At 43.9% G+C, this 16,496-nt stretch overlaps 1 protein-coding gene across 7 annotated transcripts in view; it reads right to left on the bottom strand.

The window, feature by feature from the left end:
• SYCP2 (synaptonemal complex protein 2) overlaps nt 1-16,496 on the bottom strand; it is a 109,747-nt gene that overhangs the window by 60,833 nt on the left and 32,418 nt on the right. For all 7 annotated transcript variants that reach the window (XM_075011708.1, XM_075011710.1, XM_075011709.1 and 4 more), the window contains 8 exons: nt 13,510-13,598; nt 11,773-11,807; nt 10,376-10,518; nt 10,245-10,297; nt 8,716-8,761; nt 8,366-8,461; nt 1,488-1,548; nt 286-434 (listed from right to left, as the gene is read on the bottom strand). In XM_075011708.1, coding sequence (XP_074867809.1) covers nt 286-434; nt 1,488-1,548; nt 8,366-8,461; nt 8,716-8,761; nt 10,245-10,297; nt 10,376-10,518; nt 11,773-11,807; nt 13,510-13,598 — 672 coding nt within the window. The remainder of the gene's footprint in view (nt 1-285; nt 435-1,487; nt 1,549-8,365; nt 8,462-8,715; nt 8,762-10,244; nt 10,298-10,375; nt 10,519-11,772; nt 11,808-13,509; nt 13,599-16,496) is intronic.

Raw genomic sequence — 16,496 nt, 5'->3', positions numbered from 1 at the left:
TTGGAATTTAATAACTGCACAGAACACTGACAGCCAGAACTGGTGGCTGTAAACAAACTTCATGGGGCCTAGGGAAACATCAATGATAAGTGGACATCTGTTTACCCAAAATCAAGCCTGACCATGCACGTTGCCGGACCAGAAAGTACAACCTAGAGCAATTCAACCTCTATCAATAAAAAAACAAAACACACACACACACACAAAATCTTAGGAGCTGTACATTGAAGTGTTATTTTTGTTTCCACTGGACAGAAAATAATGAAAAAGTAAGAGAAGTCTTACCTTACATTTATTTGCCCCATAAACCTTTCTGGTCACTTCCATGATTTCCAAGACAGGATCAAAATACAGGAACAGTTGCTCACCTTCTTGATTACCCACAGTTACTGGATTTTTTAGAGTTATTGTTAGTAACTTTTTTGATTCTTTTTCTGCAAGATGAAGCATTCATTAGGCTCAAACACTTCTTGTTTCACACTTGAAAGTACATAAAACTCAGCTGAATTGTAGACTTTTTAATTGGCCCACCTACTGCTCTCTAATCTAAAATAAACTGGATTTATTTAAAGGAAACAATTTGATGCTCGACTGTATGATTTTTTTTTTGAAAAATTGTATTTTTGTAACAAATAAAGTGCTTCAGCCTTAAAAATTATTTAAAAAATGTGTGTATTTTCAGGCTGATTAATAAATACTGTAGAAAGTACAGTTTAATTATTTAAATTGTTTTAACTTTCTAGAAAAAAGAGGCAGATTCTTTACTCCCTTGCACTTTGTGTTGTTGTGTACACCAGGGTAAAATGACAAATGTGTGTAAAATGTTGAAAGTGTTTATATAAAGAGTAGAGAACTCCAATCGGATAACATTTTGCACTCATTTTTTAACAGTTTAAGTGTCTACAAGGCACTGAAGAAACCAAGCCAAATTAATATTATATTCTATCACGATAATTATGACAGCAGAACAAGTTAATTGACTCACTCATGCTCCCAATTAAATTCTAGCATTACCATTATATTATCAAACTTTTGCAATAATTTAATAAATCAGGATTCAAACAGTTTTATAATTTATAAGTCATCACCTTTTTCATGCTGCGGGCTTTTCCTTAATATATGTTTATATATAATATTATAGCATTTTGAAAAAAAGTCAGAACTGTATATTTAATGTACATATTTAAATGATTAATTATGCAAATCAGGTAGTTGCAAAGATATCATAATTAGACACTTTTGTAACTGCTTTAGTAACTGCAAAAGCAAATTATGCATGCATTTAGCAGAGCAACTGCACAACTAAAAGGCAAATCACTAAATGGCACACATTTGAAGTTCTTGAAAGCAACGAGAATTTTGCTCATTTAAGAGCTGATTATGGACTTGCGAACTTCATCCAGAATAACTCAGAATACCAACTTAATTTATAGTTGGGAAGATGCAATAATTAAGGAATAAAAGAATACATTCATATGTGTTGGTACCTTCAAGACTGTACATTTCTACCTCTTCTTCAGGTATGCTGACTGTTTCCCATTGATGATCCTCAACAAAAACAAGATGTTTGAAAATAAAAACTTGTATTAAATGATAAATCAATGTAAATGTGCATTATTAAAATTATTTTTAACTGTAACATCCTGGAACACAAAGACATATGTTACATAAAATTTTTCATTAATATTTCAAATCCATCAATTCAGAACAAACAAATGGATGCAGAGAATGTCTTCTGAACAAAAGAGCTGAAACGTAGAAACTAATTTTAAAAACGGAAATATATTTCTCATACCTGCACTCTGAAACTCACTAATATAAGATATGATGAAATCTGGCAACAGTGTAAAATAATATGGAGCAATGGAAGATTTAAAAAAAAACTTTAGGAGGGTTCAGAGTATTAACCGTAACACATCCATTAACTGCTGAACATAATAGCTAACCTCTAATAGAGAATAAATGAACAGATTTCTAAAAAGTACTCTTAGGACAAGCTCTGCCTTTTCTGTCCAGGAATCCATCACAGCCATACTTGTGGAAAACACTCTCCACTTTCTTTGGCAAGCTCTCTTCTCCCTGGTATGTCTCTGAAATGCAATACTCACTCGATCCTCCTAGTGGTGAAGGATCAACACATAATTCTACTACAAATTACACGTGAATTGTCAATATTTTACAAACTATTGCAATAAAATGGAAAAAATCTGTCTAATATGAAGAGAATGTCATGTAGTATAGAAAGCCCGCTCCATCTATACATAAGAACAAAGTAGAAGCATATAAAGTGAATAAAAATGCATGCAATCTACCTTGAAGATCATTCATAAAAATTAATCTTAGCCTATGACTCATCAATAAAGCTAAAATGCCCTTCCCCGGGGTCCTTCTGGGAGTACTGCATGCATGCAGAAGTAGTACTGCTAAAGTCATATTATTCAGCACTCAGATAATCAGTATGTTCGCTTAAACATCACTTCTTGCTGGGACTGGCTGCTGATGGGCTGCCTGGCCAGGGTCAGGGCAGAGGGGACGGCCAACTGCAGTATGGTGGATCAACTTTAGGGTCAGATCACTATGCTACTTTGGAATAATTATAGTTTAGAAAGCAGGTGGGTAAAGAATACATCACTATTTAGATATTGGAGTACATCAGTAGATAAATTCAGCTGCTACTATAGGCAGATAGATGCACATTTTCTTTTTTCTTAAGATATAAAGTTAGATTAATTTACTTTTTTTCAAAAAAAAGAATGACACCAAGTATACTGGTCATATGCTTATTCACCTAGGCTGAATCTACACTAGCAAGGTCTTTTGAAAAAAAACTGTGGAGCATCTACACGTAAAAGCTGTGTCTACACGTGCAAAAAAACTTCGAAATAAATGGCCCTTTTTCAAAAGAGCGGGAGAAGCGTCCACACGTGTAAACCCGCCTTTCCAAAGAAAATGAAAAGAAAGGGGTGCAGACTTCGAAATCTGAACCCCGATCCCGTATCAGGAAGATCGCTCCCTTTCGAAATAATAAATCGAAAGAGAACATGTGTAGAAGCTCCATGGTCCGCTCTTTCGAAATACAGGCCCCCCATGGTGCCAATCATCTGGAGCACAGGACCGCTCCAGCTGGCAGCAGCAGGGCTCTATGGTCCCTGCATTCGGCTGCCTTAAAGCCGCACGCACGCAGGAAACCCATGGCAGGAAGCTGAGAGCGTGCTAGGAGCAGCCTGCATACACGCTCCAGCAGCCACATGGCAAGTAGCCAGCCAGCCAGCCCCGCCCCGCCCCCCCCCCGTGAGCCCCGTGGAACCCACTCCAAGTCCCCGCAAGGCTCTCTCCTGGACGGAGTGGGAGCTGCAGGACCTCCTCGGCCTCTGGCAGGACGAGGACGTACTGCACTACGTGGGCGTGAAGCGGCACAATGCTGCAGCCTTCAGCCACCCGGCAATGGGCCTCCACACCGGGGCCACCCAGAGCACACCATGGAGCAGGTACACTCCAAAGCAAAAGAGCTCTGCAAGGGATATGCTCGGGCCACGGACCAGGCTGGATGCTCTGGGGCAGGACCAGCGACGTGCCACTTCTACAGGGAGCTACAGAGCATCTGGGGGCCCCAGGAGAGTTCACCCCCTGTGGCTTTCCTGGACACCTCTGGGGAGGAGCTGCAGCCAGAGAAAGAGGAGGAGCAACAGCCCAGATCGGGGACCCAGGAGGACGAGGGGACCACGGACTAGTCAAGCGACGAGGGGGAGCTGACCATCATGACCTCTCCCGCTCCTCCAGCCAGGCGACCAAGGGCCGGACATCTCCAGACTTCACCGAGGGACCCTCAGGTACATCCAGAGAGGGGCGCACACCTACTCCACAGGGTGGGGGCGACACAACGGCTAGGTGCCCACACCCAGAACCGGTGGTCCCAGCCCACACACGGACCAGCCGACACATGGGATGCGGAACCCCACGGTGCCATACCAGCATCACCCAGCACCCGCCCCGAGTGGACAGCACCATAAGCCGCACAGAGGTGGCGGCCAGTTGGTGTCGGATGGTGCCTGGGGCTCGCACACCGCAGGCCGGGAAGGGCCACCTGCGGGAGAGACCCCTGGAATCATACCCAGGCTGGGAGCCCGGACGGTGCTCCCTGGAGGGGTCAGTGTCCCTTGGGTGGGGGGGGCATGGGGTGGGCTTGGGCGGGTAGGCCACAGCTGAATTCCCTCCATCTGGGGCACACTACTGACATGTTCTCCTCCTCTCCACACAGCCGCACCATCTGTGGGCCAGGAGAGCCCCACGCCATCCCTCGTCCCGGAGAGCCCGCCAGCAGCTGTCGGAGGTGTCCAAACTCCACCCCAGGCAGCGCGCTGTCAGGGCCATGGCTGGAGAGCCCCCCAGAGGGCCGAGGAAGACCCAGCCACCCTGCGCCAGGCTGAGAAGCACCTCCAGCTCGCCCGGGCCAACGTGGAGTGGCGGAGGGTGGCCTGGAGTAGACTGCTGGACGCCCTTGAGGGCATTGGCCATGCTGTGCGGGAGCACACGGTCACTGTGGCCCGCCTCCTGACCCCCTGGGCATCTCCCACTGCTGGCCCTGCCCCCTCCACCCCCACCGAGCCTGCCCCCTCCGCCTCCACCAGGCCCACCTGCCGGTAATATTTGCTGGTGCTACCAGCAGCCTCTCTCCCCCACCGGGGACCCTGCACCCAGGGGCTCCAGGGGCCGATGGGGTTTGTGGCCCACCACCCCTGCCCTGCAATGAGCACCCTGCCCCCCTCCAAGTTAGGTTCCCCCCGTACATATTATTTACGAACACCCAAGTTATATAAATGTTTCTTTATTATTCACCACTCTGTGCTGTGCTCCTTGGTGACTGGTGGATGTGCGGGTGCGGTGCTGGTGGGGGTGGGGGTAGGGGTGGGGGTGGCAGGGATGGTAGTGCATGGGATGTCGGCGTGCGTGCGGGTGAGAGGTGGCCATCGGCAAAGGCCTGCCTGAGGACCTCCTGAATGAGGTGGCCGTCCTGGTGGGCCTGGCGGATGGGGGCGGAGCACGGCTGCTAATAGAGAGCGCCAGCTGGAGGGCCGCCCCCGGGGACATAGGCCCCCTTTCCCTCCATAATGTTGTGGAGGACGCAACAGGCACCCACCACCTGGGGCATGTCGGGGACCCTGACCTCCAGTCGTGTGAGGAGACACCTCCACCGCCCCTTTAGACTCCCGAAGGCCCGCTCCACCACGTTGCGGGCATGGTTGAGGCACTCATTGAACACCTCCTGGGTGGGGCCGAGGTGTCCAGTGTAGGGCCTCATGAACCATGGCTGCAGTGGGTATGCCGCATCTGCCTCCATTTAGAGCGGCATGGTGATGTCCTCCGCCACAGGGATCTCCCTCTGGGGGACGAAGGTGCCAGCCCCCACGCGGTGGCAGAGGCTCGAGTTCTGGAAGACCCAGGCATAGTGGGTGCAGCCGGCCCAGCCCATGTAGAGGTCAGTGAACTGGCCCCTCACGTCCACCAGGGCCTGCAGCACCACCGAATGGTAGCCCTTTCGGTTGATGTACTGGCCGGCACTGTGTGGTGGGGCACGGATGGGGATGTGTGTGCCATCCAAAGCGCCAGTGCAGTTCGGGAAGCCCACGTCCTGGAAGCAAGCGACGGTATTGTCCACATCCCCCAGGTGGACGACTCTATGGAGTAGCATTGCGTTGATGGCCTTGATGACCTGCAAAGGAGGAAGGGGGACACATGCTCTAGTGCAGGTGTGGCGGCCGTTGCCCCCCACCTCAGACCCATTCTGCTCCCCTCCCATCCGGCCCCTGGCCCTTGCAGCCTCCACCCCCTCCTGTCCAGCCCCTGCCCCATCTGGCCCCTTGCAGGGGAGGGTTCCCCTTGCTCCAGCCCCCCGCTCCCGCCCTACCTCCATAAGTACAGCCCCGGCAGTGGCCTTGCCCAGCCCGAACTGCTGTCCCACGGAGCAATAGGAGTCCAGGGTGGCCAGCTTCCAGATGGCAATCGCGATCCGTTTCTCCAGGGTGAGGGCTGGCCACATGCAGGTGTCCTGTTGCTGGAGTGTGGGGGTGAGCCAGTGGCAGATCTCATCGAAGGTCTGCCTCGACATGCAGAAGTTCCGCAGCCACCTTTCCTCACCCCACTCCCCTAGAACCACGCGCTCCCACCAGTCGGTGCTGCTGGGGTGGGTCTAGAGGCGTCAGGGCACCCGGAGGGGCACCTGGTGGTGCCCCAGTGGGGGGAGCCCTGTGGCCTTGGGGGAACCACGCAGCCACCCGATGAGCTCGTGTGCAGCTATGGCGAGGGTGCACAGCACTGCCAGCAGGGCGTCCATGATGAAGGCATCCTCCTGCAGGAGCTGTCGCTGGGCCTCTATGGTGGGCACGAGTGGGCTCTGCTGAGCTGGGACAGGCTGGGCAGCAATCAGCTTGTGCAGAGGGGAGAGCGGAGGGAGGGGCCATTTAAAGGAGGTGGCTGGCTGCCGCCCCGGAAGGGTTTGTTGGCCATGGGACCCCATCTGCGGCATTTCCTCCCTTCCTTCTTTCGAAAGACAGCTTGGAGTCGTATGGACATTCTCTTTCGAAAGACCTTGATGGCACTTTGAAAGAGCAGATCGGAATGCTGATCTGAAAAATGGCGGCGGGTGCTCTTTCGATGGCTGCTTTTTCAAAAGCCAAACTTCGAGATTTTCGCCCCTTCGAAAGGGCACTTACATGTAGGCACAGCAAAATGTGCTCTTTTGATATGAAATCAAAAGAACAGAGCACTTTGGTTTCCAGAGTCCCTCTTCCTCTCCCAGATGAAAAAGAGCAGCTTTTTCCAAAAGATTCTTTCAGAAAAAAAACCTGTAGATGCCTTAGGGGCCCTTCTATCGAAAAAGTAGTACTCATGGTGCTGGATTTTTTTCGATTGTCAGGCTGTTCTTTCAAAAGAGCGGGGGCCAAGTGGCTGCTCTCTTTTGAAAGAGGAGATCGATTGTTTGAGCTGCTTTTTTGTGTGTGGATGAGCTCTGTCAAAAGAAGTTTCTTTGAAAGAGATCTTCCAGAAAAACTTATTTCAAAAGGTCACCATAGTGTAGACATAGCCCTAAAGAATATCTTAGACTTTTTAATTTCAGAAGCCCCCATAACACAAAAAAATGACTTCTGATGAAAACTCCAACTTAAGCAACTCTTGAGTTTTCCTTCAGGGAAAGGAAACCAATCATATAAAGGATTTCCTTGTATACCAAAAGCAACAGATGAAAAGATTAGAAGTCAGTAGTGAGAAAATACAGTTGCTAATTTACTATCTCCACAACATACTGACTTTCATCTAAATGTTAGAAACCCTGTGGAATAACACTTAGGCCGTGTCTACACCTAGGAAAAACTTCGAAATTGCCATGCTAATGGCCAAATTGGAGAATACTAATGAGGTGCTGAAATGAATAGTCAGTGCCTCTTTCACATGTTGCCGGCTGTGGCGCTTCAAAAGTGTTGTATTTGACTCATGTGTGGCTCTTCTACCAGGGAGTCCTTTTTGAAAGGACCCTGCAAACATTGAAATCCCCGTATTCCTATCAGCTTTCGAAAAGGATCCTTGCACAGACGAGCCATGTGCAAGTGAAACACGGCACTTTTGAAGTGCTGCGGCCAGCAGCATGCTAACGAGGCACTGAATATTCATTTCAGTGCCTCATTAGTATTCTCCGATTTGGCCATTAGCATGGCCATTTCAAAGTTTTTCCTAAGTGTAGACGCAGCCTTAAAGAGCAGAAGTACCCATTCTAATTCCTTTGATGTGAATGGCATTTCCAAAGATGAAACCAGAACTTTTGGTGTAGACCCAGTCAGCAATGAACAGCTGTAAATTAGATTTAAAAGGGAAATTCTGCATTAAAATGTCCTTTAATTTTTTTTACTATACTGAAGTTGTACCCATCTGATACGAATAAATGTAAAGGATACAGTAAGGGAAAGAATCCCAGCTGAAGCTGATTAGATGTATTATGGCTCATGAGTTAGTAACGACACTGTCTATCTGATGGACAACTCAGAAGAAGAGATTTTCAAACAAGCTAGGCACAGAACTGCACAGCAAATTGTACGTATAAACATAGTACGAATATGGCCCACCATTTCCAGATATGCAAAAGCCTTGTTGAATAATCCCATGCATTGGTACCTGCCATACATTTTCAAATAATATTTATGTTTTAAGAATAAGTGACATACCACTTGTGTATTTCCACTTAGCACTTACTGTAAAATGAACTATACTAGTTCAAAATATATTCTCTAATTTCACTGTAGTGCTGAGAACATCTCTTTTCTGACTGTTTTGTCTGAAAAAAATATTTTTAAGTCGGTCATTGAAAGTTACTTACTTCATCATCTGCTGCAATATAGAAGGATATGCTTCGACTACCGACATTAAAATCTATCCAAAATTCCTCAAGATTTTCATCCAAAGGTATACGTAGCTAAAATATATTTTAAAAGTTAGCTTAGTAGCAACAGGAGGCTCTCAAAATTATGTATTGTAACAAATACAAAAGTAGGTAATCTAAAAATTAAAAAAAACTCTTAAATACATACAAAATGCCTATATAGCTCTTCAAAATAATCTTTGGTTTACTCTCTATGTACTCCAAATTGTTCTCTACTTACAGACAGAACTATACATTAGTTTTGTTAAGGGAAAATCTATATAACTCACAGTGAGGTTACAACTTACCTCATGTTTATCAAGGTTTGCTGACAAACAAGGATATGTAAAAACCCTACAAGAAAAATATTTAGTACGTCTTGTTGCAATTTTTTTTCAATATTTTATACCTGGAGTAGGACACCATAAAATAATGGCCTCCCCTCTTCAGAAAATATTCCATTTTAGAGAAAAAGAATTGAAAGCAATCAACAGAATAGTCAAGGAGAGTTGACTACCCAAAACATTCCCCCACACAAAATAACAAAAATACATTTATGCTTGTAACGGTTCCTGAGTAATTTGTTGCTGCTGAGTCCCTTTCTTTTCCCATCTCTCAAGTGCATTTAAGTGACAAGGCTGGTGCCACCACTTCTCTTTGAGATGGGGGCCCATTGCCCAGCCACTCTTCATCATGGTCTATTGTTTAGACCCTGCCCTTGATTGCTACCCACATTACTTAGTTGTCCAACAGGATTGTCATCTAGAAGTGTTTTCCTCTGGCAGCCTCTGGATAATTAGTCCTGCAAATTCTCAGATATCCACCTGATATCCATGATTATCTGCATCTACAGATATGGATATTCACCGTTCATTTTTGAGGATGCAGACACAAATTTTGCATCTGGAACCCTGCAAATCTGCAGTTACACGCTTTATATCTGCAGACCTGGATATCCACTGATCATTTTTGCAGATGGGGATACCAATTTTGTACCCATGCAGTGTTCTGTGGATAACACCACAAAGGAGTTTCTACATAAGATACACAATGCCTAGAGAAGTGGCTTAAAATACCATGGAATCCTACACATACAGGCTACCTCTCCACTAGAATCATCTGTGTACAGACGTTATCATTGGAAGATAATGCCAGCATGTATTAATCTGGCATGTTGCATTATCTTAGTCTAAAGAGTCTAAAAAAGGAATCATAGCCAGATTCTCATGTGATACAAATTAGTGTAGGGCTACTGGAATCAATGATAATCTGACCCACAGTACCGAAGAGAGCTACCTTCTCCCAAGACTAGAACATCTAAGAATCCTTCAATAGACACATGAAAAATGTGATTGCAGACAGTGTATGTATGACTTTGGCTCCAAATGAATGGAAACAAAGAAAGAGAACTGAATACTTTTGTTTCTTATTTCGTGTTTTTTTATTTTATTTTAAAAACTCTAATGCTCTTGGTATGTATTTCTTGTAATAGTTGTTTCCTAACAACCTTAATTTTAAGCTATATTTTTAAAAAAAACCACACAACTAAGAATTTAGACATTTTATAAACCCAGCATCTAGTTATAAAAGATAACAGCAATGAACACACACCAAACCCATTAGGATTTTGCTTCATACTTGCTATTTATTGATTCTAAAATGTTATAATTGTGCATGGTATCTTGGAGAATTTTGCAACACAGCAACAGCCTGTTCATCTGCTACTATAATCTCAGCTCAGAATTCATTTAAAAAGGGATTTTTGTGACATTTTTTCTTTCTGAATAGCCATTCAATTCCAAGCAGAAAGCCTCTTTCTTTAGCAATAATAATTTACCTTCTTTTGTCTCCAAGCATTCCATTCACTTGATTAAGAAATTTTCTGCAATCCTATTAAGAAGCAGAGCAACTTTAAGTAATGTGACATTCTCTACTCTGAAAATATTCAGTACTTTTATTTGGACTTACTGTTTCAAACTCAGAGTCCTTAATTCCTTTAAATGCATTGGTCACAAACTCCATAGAAAACCACTGGCGGGCCAGTTCACCTCTTTGTTTTTCTGATGTCATTCTGCATAACGCTTCAGTAATAGCTACTTGCAAGTCATAGTCTATAAAATACATTTTACAAGAACTGTACTATTAGATAGAATGCCAAGCCTAAAAGCTTATGTGTAGGAAACAGATCCTAATATTGCTGAATATAAGATCTTATATTTAAAAGAATCAAAACTATTTCAACTTAAAAAAGAAAATAAAAGTACATTTTATATGTTCTTGGCTACTTCTACACTACTACAAATCTTCGAAATGGTCATGCTAATGGCCATTTCGAAGATTACTAATGAGGTGCTGAAATAGTGATAGGAATAAGGGGATTTTGAAGTTCCCCGGGTCCTTTAGAAAAGGATCCCTGTCTGGACAAGCCGCGCAGCAGTGAAAAGCAGCAATTTTGAAGAGCCGTGGCCAGCGGCATTCTAATGAGGTGCTGAATATGCATTTCAGCCTCTCATTAGTAATCTCTGAAATAGCCATTTTCATGGCCATTTTGAAGAGTGCTAGAGTAGACATGGCCCTTACGCTGATATTAAATAGCATGACATCGTATAACACAGTGAGAAACTACTACTACAAAATAAGTATTACAGGCTATATCCCCAGGGCTACATCTACACTAGCCCCAAACTTCCAAATGGCCACACAAATTAGCATGCAGGTGGCTGCGGCACTGATGGGAATAAGGGGACTTGAAGTAGGCGGGGTCCTTTCGAAAAGGAGCCCCATTGGGACGAGCTGCGCGGCAGCGAGGCGCGTCAGTTTCAAAGTGCCGCAGCCGCCCGCATGCTAATAAAGCACTGAATATGCATTTCAGCACTTCATTAGTAAACTTTGAAATGGTCATTTGCGTGATCATTTCGAAGTTTGGGGCTAGTGTAGACACAGCCCAGGTGTGCCAGAATATCACTCAATACACCTGGAAGGTGAAAGGGTCATGGGTGGCTGTATAACCAGCTTACTGTCCACCACAAGTTGCTGGAAGCCAAATTTGAGTCTCAAGGCTGCTCTAACCTATGCTAGCAGATAAAAAGGTCCTCAAAGGTTCACACTATTTCAATCATCTATGTTCCGGAAGGCCTGGAGAAAGAGTGAGGTGCGTATGCATTATGCATTCCTAAAATACTCCAAATGGTTTAAAATGTCTAAATATATATTAATATTGCATTTTAACTGCCATTCTGAAAAAAATTACATTTTTCAGCTGACTGAACACTGCCAGTATTGCCTTTTCTTATTGCCAAAGTATATAATATCAAAATTATTAAACAGTTTAATAATAAAACCCTTAAGTGAGGTTCTGAGTTTACCTCCAGCATCTAAAATTCTCTTTGCCAAGTCATTCCTGTGAATTAAACAATAAAGATGATGATTCAGTTTGACCCAAATAACACAGCAATATTAAAGTACATGAGAAAAACTTACACTGTAATCAGTGACTGTAACCTTTAAAATCGGGAATGAAATCCTGGTTCCACTGAATTTACTAGTTGTCCTTTTGACTTCAAGCGAACAATACATCACCCATGAAACATCAATCAATGGTTTTGGCTCCTAGCAAATTAGTAACTTTAAAATGAAGGTGTTTACAGGCCAAATGTTCCATATAAAAATCTGGGTTGTGTAGAAAATTTAGATTTTCAATCCAAACTTATTCCTCTGCCATGCCACTGAAGCTCTGCAAAAAACCTTAGGGCCACAGTAAATCCCCAACCTCATGTCAACCAAAGGGAATTGGAAGAAATCCCACAAGTTTTAGATTTTTTTAAAAGCAGAAATGAGAAAAAAAACATGTAGTTGAGGGAAGACAGGAGGGACCACTCTTTTCAAATCCACCTGGGGCAAGTTGGTGGAAGGGGGTCGGCTGACCCAATACAGCAATATCATTCTTCTTCATGGAGAGGGTCTACTCATATGAAAAACATGCTGGTAGCCTCCTTTTGTCCCTCATTCCACTCCTCTGCAAATCACATTTTTTTTCCCACAAACTCCTTGGATCTTTAAAGACTAACAAAATGATTTATTCAGTGATGAGCTTTCGTGGGACAGACCCACTTCTTCAGATAAATTTCATTTCCAGTGTAGACTGACATATATAAGTACAGAGGACCAAAAAGAAAAAAAATGCAATAAAAACTGCCAAATCAAATTCTATCCTATTTTATCATTTTGTTCGTCTTTAACGTGTTACATTTCTGCTGCTTTGTTTTGCTGGAGAACAGACAAACATGGCTACCTCTCTGTTACTATTCTTTGGATCTCGTCAGCCTGGAGATTTTTTTTGACTATGCGGATCTTCCAACATATTTCCTTGGATGAACAAGCACTGTCCAATCTGTGCATTCACAAAGACTCCTCAGAAGTCATTCTCAAGAACCACTTATTTTAGCATAAGCAAGCGGGTTGGACCCTAAGGGTATGTGCACACTAGAAGCATCTGTTTAAAGAAGTTACAGTTGGAAGAGCTGTTCTAACAAAACTTCTGTCGGCAGATTGCATACACACATAAAAGTGAATCGATCTCTTGATCCATCAGATCCCCAGCATCTGATGAAGTGAGTCTATGCTCACAAAAGCTCATGCTCAAAACTTTTGTTAGTCTATAAGGTGCCACAGGACCCTTTGTTGCTGTTGCAGATCCAGACTAACACAGCTACCCCTCCGATACTTAATCCACTCTGTGACACAAGGGTCCCATCTACATGGCCTTTTTGTCAATATTTTTTGTCGATGATACGCATTTTGTGTGTAGATGATCCATGAGTTTTGTTGACAAAACCCCAGTTTTGTCTACAAAACTCTCTAGTGTAGATGTAGTCTAACAGTAACTGACAGAAGGACAGATCAGAGCATCCAATGAATAATTACCTGCATGGAGTAAAGTGCAATCTCCATGTGCTCTGAAGTGATGAAGGCAATTATGAGTTGCATAAAGCTTATATTAGCACTGTTATAAATAGCCCCAATAAAACAGTCAAGTGTAAAAAGTTGTATTCAGCTATGTAAACAGTATATGTCAAAAAGTATATTAAAGATTAATTAATTACATGACAAACAACATTTCCTTTGTGGAAATAATTTTTCTTCTGGCTTCTCGAGGCATGGTCTCAAGCATTGAATTAAGTTTTCTTACAGCCTAAGGATAGGGGGAAAAAAAGAATATGTTTATAAAGAAACACACTATTAAACTTTTTTAAAGGTTGTAAAATATTCTCTCATTAGGTTGTGGGCCTACCATTATGTAGATTTGCCATATATTAAGTAGAAAATAACATACTTAAATAACTAAGATTGAGACACAAAGCAAACTTAGAGTGACAGTTTCAGATCTTAGCCACATTAGTGTAAATCCAAAGTCATACAACTGCATTTCAATTAATTGTATTAACGTGCACATTAATATGAGCACTTAAAAGGCTGATACTCTGACCTGCAGATGTGAAACAGGAAGCTATGGTTTTTTTTCTAATATTTGTGCCTACAATTCATCGCTTACTTCTTGTAATTGTTCTTTGAGATGTAACAGAGAGAAAGCCATGCTAGTCTATATACTATCAAAACAAAAAAGCAGTAAAGAAGCATTTTGTTAGTCTGTAAAGTGCTACTTTACTGCTTTTTTTCTTTGAGATGTGTTTTTCATATCCATTCCAATAAAGTCAATATGCATGATTGTCAGGTTTTCCTCTAGTAGTACCCATAGGATTAGGTGTGCAGCCCTCTGGAATGACACCTTTGTGGTGGGACATATGTAGGCCCCTGCCAAACCAGAGCCTGCTCAGTTCCTTATTGCTGAAATACTCAGAGGAGGCAGGCAGGATTTGGAATGGACATGAACAACACATCTCAAACAACAACAGTTTTAAGTAGGTAACCCGTTTTTTCTCTTTGACTGCTTTCTCATATCCATCCCAATTATATGACTCCCAAGTAACGCCCCCCCGCCCCCAGAGGAGGAGCTTGAGTTCATCTGGTCATGGGTTGCAGCACTGCCCTACCAAAGGCTGCATCATCTCTAGACTGTTGCATAGTACGAAGTGAAGATATGGATAGAGGACCATGTGGTTGCCGTGCATATACCATGAATGGAAACTTGCACTCGGAAATAGCAACAAAGGGTCCTGTGGCACCTTATAGACTAACAGAAAAGTTTTGAGTATGACCTTTTGTGAGCACAGACTCACTACATCAGATGCTGGTCTTGGAAATCTGCAGGGCCAGGTATAAATAAGCCAGAGCCAGGGTGGGGATAACAAGGATAGCTCAGTCAGCAAGGGTGGAGCTTACTACCAGCAGTTGATCTGGAGGTGTGAACACCAAGGGAGGGGAAGCTGCTTCTGTATTTAGCCAGCCATTCGCAGTCTTTGTTTAAGCCAGAGCTGAGGGCATCAAATTTGCGGATGAATTGTAGCTCAGAAATTTCTCTTTGGAGTCTGGTCCTGAAATTTCTTTGCTGTAGGATAGCTACTTTTAAGTCTGCTACTGTGTGGCGTGGGAGATTGAAGTGCTCTCCTATGGGTTTTTGTACATTGCCATTTCTGATGTCTGATTTGTGTGCGTTTATTCTTTTACGTAGAGACTGTCCAGTTTGTCCGATGTATATAGCAGAGGGGCATTGCTGGCACATGATGGCACAAATTATATTGGTAGATGTGCAGCTGAATGAACCCACGATGGTGTGGCTGATCTGGTTAGGTCCTGTAATGGTGTTGCTGGTGTAGATATGTGGGCAGAGCTGGCAACGAGGCTTGTTGCATGGATGGGTCCCTGAGTCAGAGTGACTGTGGTGTGGTGTGGTGTATAGTTGCTGGTTAGGATTTTCTTCAGGTTGGCAGGTTGTCTGTGGGCAAGGACTGGTCTGCCTCCCAAGGCCTGTGAAAGTGGGGGATCATTGTCCAGGATGGGTTGTAAATCCCTGATGATGCGCTGTACAGGTTTTAGCTGAGGACTGTAGGTGATGGCTAGTGGTGTTCTGTTGGTTTCTCTCTTGGGCTTGTCCTGTAGTAAGAGGCTTTGTGGCACACGTCGGGCTCTGTTGATCTGTTTTTTCACTTCCTCAGGTGGGTATTGCAGTTTCAAGAATGCTTGGTAGAGATCCTGTAGGTGTTTGTCTCTGTCGGAGGGGTTGGAGCAAATGCGGTTATATCTTAGTGCTTGGCTGTAGACAATGGATCGTGTGGTGTGTCTGGGATGGAAGCTGGAGGCCTGAAGGTAGGCGTAGCGGTCAGTAGGTTTACGCTACGGGGTGGTATTGATGTGGCCATCGTGTATTAGCACTGTGGTGTCCAGGAAATGACACCAAGCAAGTGACACCATGCAAGGCACTGCATTGAGCTGTATGGAATGGAAATCTATCAACCTCACAAGGAAGCTTGCACAAACTCAGACAGATATCATTTTTCTCTCCAAATGCAAACGAATGGACATCATACCAAATGGACTAAAGGTGAAAAATCCTTTGCAAGCTACATACTGCACAGACTACAGTGAGAAATTATGCCATACACTCTCGAAGAAACTGAGGAACCTCCTAATCAGCATCCTGTACAACAAACAGGAGAACATCAAAAAAGAGCTCTCAAATCTGGAGTCTTTCATAAAAAAACTACCTTCAACACAAACTTCCACACCGCTGAACTTTACTGAAATAAGACAGGAGATTTACATTAGACACTTCACTACTCTACAGAGGAAAAAGGACTGCAAGCTGTCTAAACTCCTGTCTGCCACACAGAGCCACAGCAGTGGTACCACTAACTCAGCCAGCAATATTGTCAATCTGTCCAGCTACACACTCAGCTCAGCAGAAGAATCTGCTCTTTCTCGGGGACTCTCTTTTTGCCCCACCACCCGCACAAACATAATACAGTTCTGCAGTGAACTGGAAGCCTACTTTCGCCGTCTCCGACTCAAAGAATACTTTCAACACAACACTGACCAGCACAGCGTTACACAGACACCCTCCCAGCAGCACAAGAAGAATAACTCCACATGGACTCCTCCTGAGGGTAGAAATAACAGTCTGGACCGATATATA

This window comes from Carettochelys insculpta, chromosome 17, assembly GCF_033958435.1.
Source record: "Carettochelys insculpta isolate YL-2023 chromosome 17, ASM3395843v1, whole genome shotgun sequence".
Lineage (NCBI taxonomy): Eukaryota > Metazoa > Chordata > Testudines > Carettochelyidae > Carettochelys > Carettochelys insculpta.
Note: the sequence above shows the minus strand (reverse complement) of the source record. Positions and strands in the feature narration are given on the sequence as shown.